Source organism: Panthera onca, chromosome B2 (assembly GCF_046562875.1).
Source record: "Panthera onca isolate mPanOnc1 chromosome B2, mPanOnc1 haplotype 2, whole genome shotgun sequence".
Lineage (NCBI taxonomy): Eukaryota > Metazoa > Chordata > Mammalia > Carnivora > Felidae > Panthera > Panthera onca.
This window is the reverse complement of record NC_138343.1, coordinates 118,291,938-118,307,601: the sequence shown is the minus strand read 5'-3', so window position 1 is coordinate 118,307,601 and position 15,664 is coordinate 118,291,938. Positions and strand designations below refer to the sequence as shown.

General features: G+C 37.3%; 1 protein-coding gene across 2 annotated transcripts in view; it reads right to left on the bottom strand.

The window, feature by feature from the left end:
- The window catches only part of ENPP3 (ectonucleotide pyrophosphatase/phosphodiesterase 3), a 74,904-nt gene that overhangs the window by 11,445 nt on the left and 47,795 nt on the right, over positions 1-15,664 (bottom strand). For both annotated transcript variants that reach the window (XM_060616683.3, XM_078447320.2), the window contains 6 exons: positions 14,516-14,582; positions 11,835-11,922; positions 10,108-10,286; positions 8,557-8,608; positions 7,065-7,219; positions 76-211 (listed from right to left, as the gene is read on the bottom strand). In XM_060616683.3, coding sequence (XP_060472666.1) covers positions 76-211; positions 7,065-7,219; positions 8,557-8,608; positions 10,108-10,286; positions 11,835-11,922; positions 14,516-14,582 — 677 coding nt within the window. The remainder of the gene's footprint in view (positions 1-75; positions 212-7,064; positions 7,220-8,556; positions 8,609-10,107; positions 10,287-11,834; positions 11,923-14,515; positions 14,583-15,664) is intronic.

Below are 15,664 nucleotides of genomic sequence, written 5' to 3'. Positions count from 1 at the left end.
ATGTTTAAGGCACATGCCCACATCCAGCTGATGAGGGCTTTCTAAGTTGTTGCCCTAAAAAAGAGTTATACTAACCAGGAGGATAGAGGAAGCCGTGGGTGATATTCTCGTCTGCTAAATAAAAGGAACAGTTTTGGCTTTCAGAAGGAGCAACCCTAACATCAGCCCGCAGACAGTCTGGGACAGTGGGAGGAAGAGGCGATGTGTCTCCCTGTTGAAAGAGAGAAAAAGAAAAAAAAAAGTTACACCCACAGTTGTGGCTAACCCATCACCTTATATGGTTTGTAACTTCCCTAGAATGTTTTTCATTTAACCTTTTCCTATTTTCTTAGTGAATCAGGTCTACGCAAGCAATGGAAATGGATGTCTTCAGCAATGTTTTCTTCTGTGGTTCCCTTCTGGTTAGGGACACTGCGAGGGCAAATCAAATACATCTTGGAAAGGAACATTTACAGAATAAAATCCTGAACTGGGAGTAAAAAAAGGAATAATGGGAGCTACTGCTAAAAACCAAAATTCTTTTTAGGATCTAACTTTTAGGTGGTGAAATATATTGTACCTGCAAGTAAATTTTGAAAATAAATAACAAACAATTTATTTTAAAAATACACATATGAACTAAGGATGTTGTTATTCTTCAACTGGGCAACCTGAGATTAATTCAAAGAAGCTATGGTTGTCTGATCTTACTTATTTGGGGATTTAAAAAAAATTGTAGCCATGTTTAATTTATCATGAAATATAGGAACAAGTTTTTTATAATTTTCCTTGTAACTCTATTTAAAGACTAATACAATAATTTACCCACTAGCAAGCATCCTATAAATATGCTGCCTAACCCAAGTACTTAAGGTAATACAGTATTAAATCATCATCATATTTCAATTAGGTTGTAACCATGAATGAGTAAACATTTTGTTATTCATTTTTTTTTCAGATTTTGATTCATATGCCCACTACTGCCCACAATGTGTATATTTCTTAACAAAATTTTTAAAATAATTTATAAAAAATGGTTAAATTAATTTAAGATATCCTTTATTCACTGCATGCACTAAAAGCAAAAATAAGCTATGATGTCTAAAATGTATATGGTAATCATTTTACAATATACGAATCATGTTGTATACTTCAAACTTATACAATGTTATGTGTCAATTATATCTCAATAAAGTGGGAGAAAAATAATATGCATAAGCTCAATTCACAAAGAAAAAGGCAAAAAACACCGTGCACCACATTCATAGGCAAGAGAGTACGATGAAGAATAGGTAGGAGAATAGACACTGAATAGACATAGAATAGGTAGGAGATAAAGATGAGGGAAGTCTGGGGAAAGTCACCCAGAGAATGTACCCCCTAACATACTACAACACTTCGGTTGTAAAACACTTATACAGAAATTGAATAGACTTGTCAACTTGATTGAACACATTTATCTCTGTTCCCTTCTGAAATCCCTTGAAAAGAACATTAATGATGAAGACACATAATGGATAAGAAATTTTCAGAAGCTGGAAATCCTATTTGTTTACTATTGTAACATGACTTGACAGAGCAGTAAACACTGACAACCAAAAGCCTGTGATTGGGGAAAGCACAAAGAAGCTGATTCTTACTGCCAAACCCCAAGGGTAGAACTTGGGAGTTTCCTAAAGACAGGTAATGTACATAGGGCCAGAAAGAAGAGTATAGGTTGAAAGTCTGTAAAAGAGGCTAGATAAAACATCTACTCACTAGAGAGGTTGAATAAGAGGGATGTCCAGACTAAAGGACACCTGCCCAGAGAGCAGGTGTACCATATTGAAAGTAATGGGATTAAATAAAAATCTATATACTGAATGATAAGACTCCTGTCAGTCTCATTGCTACCATGAAGGCTACCAATTATATATGCTGGATCAGATTAAAAGTGTCCCTTTTCAGGGAAACAAAAGCCAGCCTTAAAGGAAACCTGGATGCTTACCATTGGGAATCCCCAACAAAATGGCTGGTTCTCACCCTGATCAACCTATAGCGAAGTCTATCATCTTGCAAGCCCCAGCCACATAGCTTAGTTCCTCTCCCTTAACATATAAAATTACAGCCAAGGATCATCAGGCATTTTGTCGGGGTGGGGGAGGAACCAAGACAAAAAAGAGACAATGCGGAGAGAGAAGAAAACTCACTCCTTAGAGAGATGAGAGTATGTATGGCATCCATACAGAAAGAAGAGCACACAATAGAAAAGCAGAAAGAGGGGCGCCTGGGTGGCTCAGTTGGTTAAGCATCTGACTTCAGCTCAGGTCATGATCTTGCAGTCTGTGAGCTCCAGCCCCACGTCTGGCTCTGTGCTGACAGTTCAGAGCCTGGAGCCTGCTTCAGAGTCTGTGTCTCCTTCTCTCTGCCCCTCCCTGAGTCATGCTTTGTCTCTGTCTCTCAAAATAAATAAATGCTAAAAAAAAAAAAAGGCAGAAAGAGCTCTTGGATATAAAAAGTTATGACAGCAGAAACAAAATATTCAATAAGAGTTATAAGATAAAGTTGCAAATATCTCTCAAAAAGTAGAATTTAACAAAAGATGGGAAAAAAATTAGAGAACATATAAAAACATTAGAGAATCAGTCCAGGAAGTCTTATTAATTTGAAGAAAAATCACCTCTAAAATCTAAACGTAACCCATCAAGTAAGTGTGTAGATAGAATAAGAATTTGTTAAGATGCACAAAGTCGTTGGGGCACCTGGGTGGCTTGGTCAGTTAAGCGTCCGACTTCGGCTCAGGTCATGATCTCATGGTCCATGAGTTCGAGCCCCGCGTCAGGCTCTGTGCTGACAGCTCAGAGCCTGAAGCCTGTTTCAGATTCTGTGTCTCCCTCTCTCTCTGCCCCTCCCCTGTTCATGCTCTGTCTCTCTCTGTCTCAAGAATAAACGTTAAAAAAAAAAAAAAGATGCACAAAGTCGCAAAAATGTACCTTTCCGTCTTCCTTTCTCAGGAAGTTCCTGAGTGATATAATCTACAAAACCAAAAAGTAAACCAAGAAACATGAAGATTTTTGTGTTAGAGGCAATGGATTAGCTCTCACCATTTATTTCACTCTCCTGGTGCAGACACTGGAAAGCTAAAAACATCTGTTTATATTCTTTCAAAAACACACCCTAGCAAATAGTTCTCAATGACCAGGTTTCTCCACTTGACATAAAGGGGCACGTGAAGATGTTGCAAAATGGGAGAACCAACAATATCGACTGTCAGCTGCGTAGACAACCAGAATATTGTGAGTTGATGGTTCCTACCACACATCCCTATCGCTTTCCTCTAAATCTTCACATGCTTTGTAAGCTTTACTTGAAGTGTGCAATACATGAATGTAGCCACGGTCACATTTTCCGTAATGTAAGCAAGGTGAAATGCCTGCATTCAACAGTTAAAATAATAAAAATGTTAAGGAGGGAAGTGTACTGTAATTTTTAATGAGACTGCAGCTGTAGAAGTTGTACTCAAATAACTGGCAAAAATATTTACTATTTTCTCTAAGTAGCATAGACTTTGGGGCACATGGATCAAAATGGGTTTAGTCAGAAAGTACTAAAAAAAAGTTACACTTTTTTTGCTTACCGAAAATCCTGTTTCTTACATACCAAACTTGAACCCCAAATATAAGTGCATCAAGACTAGGAAAGACAGGATGTGGCCTCCTGTATGAACATGAGGTTATGCATTAGGCAGCCCTTTAAAAGGATAGAGGGGAGGTGTGGTCACGTCATTTCTGAGTCCTGGGTTCCTGAGAGAAGATACAGTGAACCATCGCACCCCCAACCCCCCACCTCCACACACAGAAACAGGTTCAGCCCTGCTAGCTTTTCAGAGTTCCTTAGAGTTTTTTAAGCCAGGGGATAAAAGTCAGGAAAAGAATAAATAGAACTCAGACACTCAGATAAAATCTGAACTCCCTAGCTCTCAAAATTCTTCAAGAGAAGTAGGTGATGAGCACAGACAGGAAAGCAAGATACTTTCATTTCTAGTCTGGCATGGGGTTAAAATAAAACTTGAATAGGAGATAAAAGTATTTTTATTGAAGCTACAGACTCTCTTTACCTGTAGGCTGATCATAAAAGCTAGTTATTTATTTGAAGATTGGATTGTTACCATCTGAACTTATGGTAAGAATACTAACTGTATACTTTTTAAATTATTCTTCTGGGCATGTGGGTTTTTTCTATAGGGAAAAATATTTCTTATAGTTAAAAAAATGTTTGCAATACATAATAACGTTCCTAGTTTTTTAAAGAGTCACAAAATACGATTAAGTCATAATTTATAATATTAGCGCTAGGAAACTTTGGAAACAAAACAAGGCTATTTAAAAATCCAGCGAAGGAATGTCTGGGTGGCTTAGTCGGTTGAGTGTCCGACTCTTGATTTTGGCTCAGGTCATGATCTCACGGTAGTGAGATTGAGCCCCTCCTCCCCGTCCACCTCTCCCTCCCCCCACCCCCCCACCCCCGCCAAAATCCAGTGATAAGCGAGGTATGTACGAATATAGATCAAGAGAGACAGAAGTGCTTTGCAAGTGTGCTAGATTTTCTTCTCTGAAAAAGTTCTTTGATTTATTTTAAATTTATAAGGCATACATTCTAAAACATAATCATAGTTCTTGCTCTTAATTTCAATTTTTCACCTAACAACAGAAAAAGCCATTCATCTGGCCCTACTGAGCAGGCCCAGAAGCAAAATGCATATACAGTCTAATCAACTCTAATGGTTTTGAAGCAGTTGTTGTTAGGACCATGATTTCAAATCACAGCTACTTCTCCAGAACTCTTCTGAGATAATAACAACAACAAAAATTAGAAAACCCACCAAAACCACAGAAAAACAAAAGCTCCATAAAACTTAAAGGCACAAGCCAATTGGGCCCATGCTCCAAAAAGTGCTTATTTAAAGTCTGATTTTTTTTTTTTTTCAAACACAGGGCTGATTTACAACATTTTTATGTGAATCTCAAAACATCCTTGTATGTAATTTTCTTGAACCACAACATACTAACAGAGTAATTTCTGAATTAGAAAGCAGAAAATTGCTAGAATTCCATCCTGTCACATGGAGGGAGAAATATACAAGTAGGTCTGTGGGATCAGTGAAAGGGCAGGAACTTTTGGTAACAATGAAGCCAGTTTTAAAACAATAACAAAAAAGAATTGTACTAAACGCCTGGTCTGAGCCCACTTAAAATCTCTCTGCCTCTGATTTCCGCTAAAGCTCATATAAATTCAGGAATGCAAGACAGCAGGGGAAAGTATTAAAAACATCAACATTCCCCTTAACTCCACAGAGTCCCTGATAACCTAGACTTTTCAAAATAGAGAACTGAATAATAAGACTGGCCTTAAATATACTGCCCTTCTCAAAAACAAAAACAAATAGAAATTATTTCAAGGAATAAACAACTTCATATTGTTGTTCCACAGTATGTTGAAGAAAATCACAAACACCATGTTGTGTATTAGGAAAGTGATGTTGCCATTAACCATACACATGAACTCAGGTAACTGTTGGTAAAATATTTGCCCACATTGGGAAATATCAGGGCTCTCCTACCACTGACCACAATTAAACCATTGTCAGCAGCAGAGCTGGTGTTCAGAACACACAAAGCTTCAATTAATAGTGGGAAAATATGCTTATTTTTCTCCAGAAATCTTAAATTGGAACAGAAGATAAGTAAATAAACCAATCACTTCCTTGCCATTAAAAGGGGTGGAATATCTGTACCCTTAGGAAGAACAGTATAGGTTGACGTTTGTCATCAGAATCTTTGGATCTAAGATATCAAGATTTTCTTTACAAAACAGCTTCCTGATTATTTATTTACCCTGCTGGTTGAAAGTACTGCATTGTCCTAAAGCCTTTAAAAATAATGGTTGGGGTTAATCTGGCAGTCATTCAGGAAGTATTGACAGGGCAGCTCTATTGTGCGGATACGTTAAACAGGACCATCCATGCCCTGAAGGGGGTTTTGACTGGTTTTTGGCAGGCTGATTTTTGCTTTCATTTACATTTCCCTGATTGCTAATGAAGTTCAATTGCATGGCTCATAGTCTTTGTCCATTTATTAACTAAGAAGTTTATCATTCTCTTGTTCTCTTGTTTATTGGAAGAAATTTATTAGCTATTCTAGATCCTAATTGCCATTCTGGATACTACCCATCTCTTGTTTCTTATATGCAATGCAAATATATTGTCTCATCCATAACTTTGTCTTTTTGTCACACATTAATGTTAATATGGTCAAATTAATAATTTTTTTTTATTCTTGGATCCTAAGAAATTCTTTTCTATCCCAAGTCATAAGGATATACGCAAAGGAAAACAGATTTGCTGTTCACGTTTAAGTCTATAAATCTACCAGCAATTTAATTTTGTATATGGTGTGAGTTAGAGATCTGACATTTTATTTTGCTAGCCACATGTCCCAGGGTCACTTACCCAAAAGGTGTTTTCCAGACAGTGAAAAAGGAAGAGAATATAAACAGCTGGATTCTCAACTTCAGTCTGGAGAGCTCTATGACAAGGGACATCTATACATGTAAGTCCAGCCTGACTTATTAGAATACTGCATCCTTCAGGGAAGGATTACTTTTTACTCACATTGTGTTCCTTGTGCCTGCCATAATATACACAGCAGATAGTAAGGTATTTGTTAAATAATCAAATAAATATAAAGCCCTTTATAATCTAGTTACCATCACCTTCCAGGTGCACCCACCCCACTGTGTACGTAGGATATACAAAATAAACGGTGTGTCTCTGTACTTCCTGTTGCTTCTTTTTGAAATCTTTCCTACCTGCCTTACCAATTGGCCTGTAAGCACCTTCTAATTTCTCCAGGCAAAACTCAGTGTGTTCCTCTTTTGCACCCATACAGCACCTATAAATACCTTTAAACAATATCTGGGCTATTGTCTTACAAGACAAACTCACTTTGGGATCTCTACTGAAAATCAAAATTCAATTCTTAGAATATTAGAGAGCTACAAATGTTTTTTTCCCCAGTCTTTGGGGATCAATGGACAGAGAAACTTACTGGCTTGAGTACTGTATATGAGCTCCACATGGGCATCCTGATAGCTTTTCCAAATCCACTGACATATTCCCTGTGATAGAGAAGACAGTGCTCCTTGTTCTTCTGCATGACCCTGGGCCTCCCAAATGGCACATTTAGTTTCTCTGTGGCTGTTACTAAAATGACAATAACATAAAAATGGTTGTAAAATTAGCAAATGCTTCTATGTGTAACGCTATCATTCTCAGGGTGCCTGGGTGGCTTAGTTGGTTAAGTGTCTGACTCTTGGTTTCAGCTCCATTCATGATCTCCGTTCATGATCTTCCTTCATGTGGGTTCGAGCCCTGCATGGGCGCTCTATGCTGACAGCACAGAGCCTGGTGGGGATTCTCACTCTCTCCCTCTCTCTCTGCCCCTCCCCAACTTGCTCTCTCTCACTCTCTCTCAAAATAAATAAATAAAAACTTTTAAAAAACCATCATTCTCTGGTGGTTTATTATATGCCAGTTACTCTCCTAAATATTTTACATACTTAACCTTTTAATTCTTACAACTCTGAAGTGTTATTATTCCACTCTATATATTACAAAACTAGGGCTTAGATATTTAGCCAAGCAGCTAACAGCTCACAGGGCATATTTGAAGAGGGAAAACCTCAAAACCAAAAGGACATACTTTGTAACAAAGATGACCTACATTAATAATTATCATAGGAACAATGTTGCAATTTTATAAAGAAAAGTATGCCCTAATGTATTTATTTTTATTTGCCTGTTAGTATATTCTAAAACTCCATCAATTATTGATACTTTAAAAACCTGCAAGGTATTCATGCCATGGAATAACACTCAATAGATTATAAAAAGATTTTCAACCAACCAAGACATTGACTGAACTTTTACTGTGCGTCAGGCACTATTTTAAGTGCGCACATAGATTAACTCATTTAATCTTCATAAAAACTCTATAAAGACGGTATCCCCATTTTATAAATGATGAAACAAGCCCAATGAGTTTAACACGAGAATACTTTAAAGATAACGGATAATAATAATGTCGCTACAGGCCAGGCACTGTTCTAAATTCTTTCCATGGATTAATTCCTTCAGTCTTTACAACCACATGAGGTGGGTACCATTATTATAGATGAGTAGACAGAGGCACAGAGACATTAAGTGATTTGGCTCAGGTTACATAGCCAAGAAGCAGTAGAAGTAGGAGTCCAACCCAGGCAGTGAACCCTGTTCACATCTAAGAAAGGGAACAGGGGACCGTAGAGAAGGCACAACCATTTCAAGGAATTTGTTGTGTTCCTGGAACCACTATAACTACCCAGGCTTGCAACTGATCTTACCAGATCTAGTTCTGTTTTTTTCCCCCTCCTACATATTGGCAATACGATCTTTATGTTCAAAAGCCTCTGTGAGTTTATTTTAAAGAACCCCCAAAAAGGCAATATTGTGTTTTGTTGGGCCTAAACATCAAAGACTTGACATGTTTTCTACTGACTTACTTTCATTTTGGGAGAGATTTAGCATTAGATTCACATGTTCTAAAGCAGCATTCTGTAAAACAATGCGGGGAAGGGAGAAAGTAAGTCAAAGTGATAACACATGTTGTAAAAGGTGATCAGGATTATTTCCTGATCAGGATTGCAGTAATCACATGAATATTTTACTACTCAACAAAGAAGCCAGACTAACTTGAGTTTAAATTCCAATTCTGCCACTTACTCAGAAATACAGAGATACTATTACTCCTTAAAAGACTTTGTGTGGGAGTTTGCAAAGATGCAATTGATGTTGGGGCAAAGCATTTTGACCACAGCTAGAATCAACTGCTAAACTGAAATAACAACATCTCTGGGCTTCTAGGGCTTTAATAGGAGTACAACTCACTTGAGGGTCTTGTTAAAATGCAGATTCTGATTAGAAAACCTGAGCTCAGTGGGGCCTGAGATTCTAGATCTCTGAGCAGCTTGCAAGTGAGGCAGATGTTGAATCCTGTGACCACACTCTGAATAGCAAAGGGCATTCTTCACAGAGAAGAATTTGGAAGCTGGCAGTCCGGAGGTAGACCAAACATCCATGACCTGGGACAATTCACCTGACTTCTCTGACCCTTCTTTGTTCCTAAAATGTAGACTAAAACACCCACATTGTGATGTTTATTATTATTACCATTATTTTGAAAGGCACTTCCATCAAAGTTGTCTGTAGGTAAGAAACCCGCATCCATACTTTGATCTTGACTGTGGATTTGATTTCTACTGGGAAGCTTGACTGGACTTTCACCCTTTAAAGCCTTTTTTGGTTGGCATCTATCTATATACTTTTTGATCTGTGTGGTGTAATGGTATTTGGAGGATTATAGAAGGTCAAGTCTTTGCTGACTCCTGGTTATAAGGAATAATTCTTGGCGGAGGCAGCCCGTGCTTATTGAACTCTACAACCACATTTTGAACTTGGCGTCAAATGCACGTTGACATTGGTTTTAACTTGATGGATTCCTGATAACTGGGCTTGGATTCCATTCTGAAACCCCAAGGCCCATCCATGTGCTCTAGTTCTCACAAGGATAACTTGCATTTTGAGCTCCTGTTCTGACTCCTTGCCTTTTGGGGGTGGGGGTGGGGGTTCCTAGCACTGGAATCTCACCTTACTGACGGTCTCCTGGGATCTGAAGTCAAGCTCCTGAACTCAGCCAAGTGCCTGATGCACTAAAAAGACCTGTAAGAGGTCTTGTAGCTGTAAGAGGGATGGTTTACCAAGGAAATAAAAAAGAGCTCCAAGATTCTACCATTTTGAATGGTTAAGGACACTTAGCTCACAAGGGAATTAATAATTTCCAAATAGTGCTTTCCAATTTACAAAGCATAGTCACATACTTAATTGACAATGCATCTCTCATCCCCAGACAAGGTTCAGAGAAACCACATACATTTACTTAGTAAAGATCCTAACTAGAACACAAACCTGGTTGTCAGCTACCCTGACGATAACCCTGGTTATGGAAATTAGTTTGCCCCTTTATATTCTTATGAATATATGAAGTTATTACTTACGCTTTGTAGCACAGGGCATGAACAATGGAGAGTATCTGTGGGCAGTGGGACAGTAAAGCCACAAACAGAAAACTTCGACACTTCCTCTGCATGGGATGGCTCATAAAAAGGGACCTTCAGAAGATGGTTTAAACTACCATGGGTGCCATTATTTGGTGCTGGTTGAATGTGTAGAAGGTCTGTTTTTAAAAATAAGTTCAAAGTAGTTTTAAGTTAAAAGGCAACAATATCTGTCTAGGAGATGGAGGAAAACAAAATTTCCATTAATAAATTCCACAGTAAGGGGCACCTGGGTGGCTCAGTCGATTGAGCATCTGACTTCGGCTCAGGTCATGATCTCGTGATTCGTGAGTTCGAGCCCCACATCGGGCTCTGTGCTGTCAGGCTGACAGCCCGCTTCAGATCCTCTGTCCCCCTCTGTCTGCCCCTTCCCAGCTTGTGCTCTCCCAAAAAATAAATAATTAATTAATTAATAAATAGATAAATAAATAAATTCTGCCGTAAAACAGTCTTGGACTGCATGTGCCATTGGGTTTACTGACTCTTGCCCCATGGTTTCACCACCTCCTCTTTCTAGAGAATGGGGACCGTTGCTGTAAGAGCTATAGGAATTTTCAGGAACTGTGTCTGCTCCTCTACAGAAAAGTATTATTGCTTAAAGGATCACTTTGTTCTTTAAGCATATCATGGTCTTTCTAGCATAAGAAGCTATAGTTTTATCAAAAAACAATTTTGAAGAAGTTAAATAATTTACAATCTTATTGGTAGTATATTTACTTAGTTATATGAAACTTCTCTAAGGACAGATACCTTTAAAAAGTTAAACTCATAGATTTTGCTTAATATTTAGATAACTTTTTCTATTTTGTTCTATAACAATACAATATACAAATATTTTATGGACATAGCCTTTTAAGTGGCTCCTGCTGAATACCGCCTAATAGATCTCTTCCAGAACTTAAATCCTATCTGGTTCCTTCTAAGCTTCCCCACAAAGGGCCAGCATCTCTGACCACACATCCAGCTGGGGAACCAAGAATCAAAGTTGTTAAGGCTACAACACAGTATTTTCAAATGGATACTCTTTGGTTTCTAAGTCATATTCAATCACCACACGCCTTTGGCAAGATTAAGAGTAACAATGGTGAGGATATTTATGTCAGAATTCTAAAGCTCAAGGTGAAATTGCAACTTACCCATTACCTTGCCTAAACGATTTGTTAATACAATGGTTTGAAGTAAGCATGTAGGCATAAAGATAGGGGAAATCCCCTAAAACTCTAATTATTTAAGGTTTTTTTTTTAACACTGAGTATAATAATAAGCAGCTATACAAATAGGATTTCTATCATCCTTTTATGCCAGAAGCTTTTTCTCTGTAATTACAAGAAAATACTTGTGTTTTAGGGGTTCTTTTCCTACTCTGAAAAGTTGGAAATGTGATCTTACTCACCTAAGTTTTATTAAGTTTTCAAGTAGTAACTAACTGATAGAAAGGCTCATCTCCTGAGATCTAATCTCTGTCATTACCAGCAATCAGAAACAATAATTTCATAAACTACTATGGCTGAATAATTCAGAATGGTGATTCATTCTTATCTTTTCTACTTTCTGTCTTCTTAGTGCAGAGCAGCCCCCTCTGGGATTCAATTTATTGCCAATTTCAAAATATGTATTTTTAAAACTACATCCACATTTTGATGTTAAATTTATATAGATATACTCACCACATATTAGGTTATAGACTTCGATATTTTCGAATGGTTCAATTTCAGTCTTCTCTTTAAAACTGGGTCCATGTGCCAAAAAGATAGCCTAGGTGATGACAGTCCTACTGTTACTAGATGCCATCTAAACTCAAAAACAAATAGTGGAAGAGACACAATTGCCTTCTGTCACAGCTCTCCTAGCTGTGTCTCCTGCTATTATAAGGATTTCTTTTCAGATTTGAAAATGACTTGTATGTTACCTCCACCCGTGACTGGGATTCCACAAATCCCAATCAAATATAATGCATATTGTATTTATATTTTTCTAAATGTACCTGATTCCACAGCACCTTGCGTGTCAACAGACGAGGAGAAAACAAGCAACAATGGACAATCAATGTCAGCACAATTCTACAATATCTGGACAGTACAAATTACAAATTCATAATATAACATCAGGAATTCTTTTGGTTGTCTTTTCATATCATTGTTCAAATATGTTAATACATGACCAAAACATGCTGAAGTTTCTAAACACTAAAGTTTTTTCACAGCTTAGACTAACCCACCGATTTCTCAAATATATCTCCCCTTTACCTTTCGGATGAAGAATTCTAAATACTTTTTATTTATATTTAAATAATTAATGTTAAGTTAATTATGTTATTCATAACAATCTAATTCTTTCAGATTGCAAATAACTAGAAGAAAAGTGTCAAACATAATTATTTTTTGGTAATAGGACTATATAAAACATATATATCCTTTTTTTCCAAGATAGCAAATAAATGGAGACATAGGTTTTCTTTCTAGCAATTAACTTAATTATCAAATAGTACTCTATTTGATAGAAAGGCACTCTGTCTCTAGAGACTTTTCAAATGTTTACAAGGGGATATAATGCATCACAGCAATGTTAAAAGGCAGTATATTCATAATGGGCCCAACACATTTTCTTTATTTGAGAAGGAATGTGTGTGTGTGTGTGTGTGTGTGTGTGTGTGTGTGTGTGTGTGTGTGAATAACACACACAGGAAATAGGAAAGACAATGAGGTTGCCTGTTAGAATGGCTAAAATTAACAATTCAGGAAATAACAGATGTTGGCAAAGATGTGGAGAAAGGGGAACACTTTTGCACCACTAATGGGAATGCAAACTGGTGCAGGCACGCTGAAGAACAGTATTGAGGTTCCTCAAAAAATCAAAAATAGAGCTACCCTACAACCCAGCAATTGTACTAGTAGGTGTTTATCCAAAGGATACAAAAATGCCGATTTGAAGGGGCACACGCAATGTTTATAGCAGCACTATCAACGATAGCCAAAGTATGGAAAGAGTCCAAATGTCCACTGACTGACAAATGGATAAAGAAGATGTGGAATAAGACTCCTTGGTGATGAAAAAGAATGAAATCTTGCCATTTGCAACAGTGTGGATGGAACTAGAGGAAATTATGCTAAGCGAAATAAGTCAGTCAGACAAAGGCAAATAACATGATTTCACTCACCTGAATTTAAGAAGCATACTAAGATGAACATAGGGGAAGAGAAGGAAAACATAAGATAAAAACAGAGAGAGGGGCAAACATAAGAGACTATTAAATACAGAGAACAAACCGAGGGTTGCTGGAGGAGAGGTGGGTAGAGGGATGGGCTAAATGGGTGATGGGTATTAAGGAGGCACTTGCTGGGATGAGCACTGGCTGTTGTATGTAAGAGATGGATCGCTGGGTTCTACTCCTGAAGCCAAGATTCCACTGTGTGTTAGCTAACTTGAATTTAAAGAAATAAATTTTTTAAAAAGATAATGAGGTTGCAGAAAATCATGAAGTTTACCTATGTGGGCATATCCGCTACACTTCTCTCATGGACTCTTCCAAATAGTCTCTTCCCTGGGCTTCCAGGACATACTCCACTCCAGGTTTTCTTCTTTGCTCACTGGCTATACTTCTAGGTGTCTTTCAACCTCTTCAAGTAGAAGTGCTTAGAGCTCAGGACTTGGTCTTCCTCTCTACCTGTACTCACTTTCTAAGGATCTTGTCTAGCTGCGTATCTTTTAAATAATTGATATACCTAAAACTCAATTTTTTGTTTATTTCTGGGTAGATTCCCTTTAGGTGCCTATAAAGCATCTCTAATTTACATGTCTGATAAATATTTTCAACTTAACATGCCCAACTGAACCTTCACTCCTTCTTCTCCAATCAGCCACGCAGTCTTACATCCTTCCAATAGCCGATGAAGGCTCTCCTGCCCCCAACGCGTCAGGCACAATCCTACCTTTGGGCCTTTGTACTTGGCTGTTTCCTCTGTTGGGTACACCTATCCCCTGAACACTTGAAAGGCTGATTCTTTCACCTTCTTCAAGTCTCTGTTCAAATGTCATCTCAATGAATCTTACCCTCTCCACCTTATGTAAAGTTGCATACTGCCCCCATGGTACCCTGGGACATGCCCCATTTCCAACTACTCTGTGTCACCTTTATTTCCCATGGCATTTATCCCCTAACATACCAAATAATATATTTCCTTATTATGCCAATTGTCTATATCCCTCTGTTAGAATGAAAGCTTCATGAGGGCAGGGATCCTTATCTGTGTTGTTCACAGGTGTATTCAAGGGCCCTAAAGACTGCCTGTGACAAAGTAGGTGCTCAATAAATATTTGTTAAAAAAAATAAAATAAAGCAGTAAGTTACCTCCATGCTCTTAAACTCATTGTTATAACCGTGGTTGCCTCCTCCACAGGATGAATATGCTTTACTCCTTTAAAGAAATGATATTACATTGCAATTAATACATTAATATGAGACCTTATTGTAAACTGACCTTTAATGGATTTTTATGCAGCTTATGCTTTTATATAGGTAAATTTTCTGTCAACAACAGCATAAATATATTTTCATGCTCAAGTTCATAACCACAGAGGAACAAACAGAATGGTAGCAGAATGGTAGCAGGAAGGAGAATTCCAGAACCAGAAGTAGAATTCAAAAGCCTTTGACTCTTAGACATTGACAAGATAATAACAAAGCATAGGTTAAAAAAAAAATGAATATAACTTCATGTCAGCTATATGTCAATAAAAATCTATTTATTAATTTAAAAATGTAAAAAATTGTCTTCAAGCTTATCTGTATCTTTACACATTAATGTCTGTGTGGTTAAGAATAGTTTAATTAATATACTACTTTAAGCATTTCAGTGCTTTAGAAATATGTCTTTGAAACTGGGAAAAATATTGATTCCTATTCTACAGTAGAGATAGGTAGGGAAATAATGTAAAAGTATAAAGAATACTGAAGGAAAGTTCATTATAACACTCGGTAAGAAGAAGCTAGTATATTCTTGTAAATTTAGAATTTATTTCTAACTTTTGGGCTTTTCTTCTATAGGCTGTTGTGTTCTGTTACTTGAATGACTTTTCAAATTTAATTTGCCTTTTACCCACCTTCTCCTATTTTAGTATTTGAATTGAGCAATTTTAGCAGTCCAAACTGGCAATAAATAAACCTAGATTTTTTTTTTAAAAAACAACAATGCCATACTGGTTCAAATTAGGTCTCTAATGGAAAAAGAGACTCTTATTCCCTAAGAGATTTGTCTCATTTGCTTTCCCACCCCCTACCTCCCACTCCTCAGGGAAAACACACACACACAATGTTTTTGTTTTTATGTTGTAGGCAGGACTTTAATTTAGTGTCCTAAAAGATCAGCTTCTAAAACATTCATAACTGAGTCTCAGCTTAATTAAAAACAAATCACAAAATAAAAAATAAATCATCACACTGAGCAGGCTACACTCAGCTACACTCAACACTACCCAATAGAGGGAAGAAAGGAGAGGC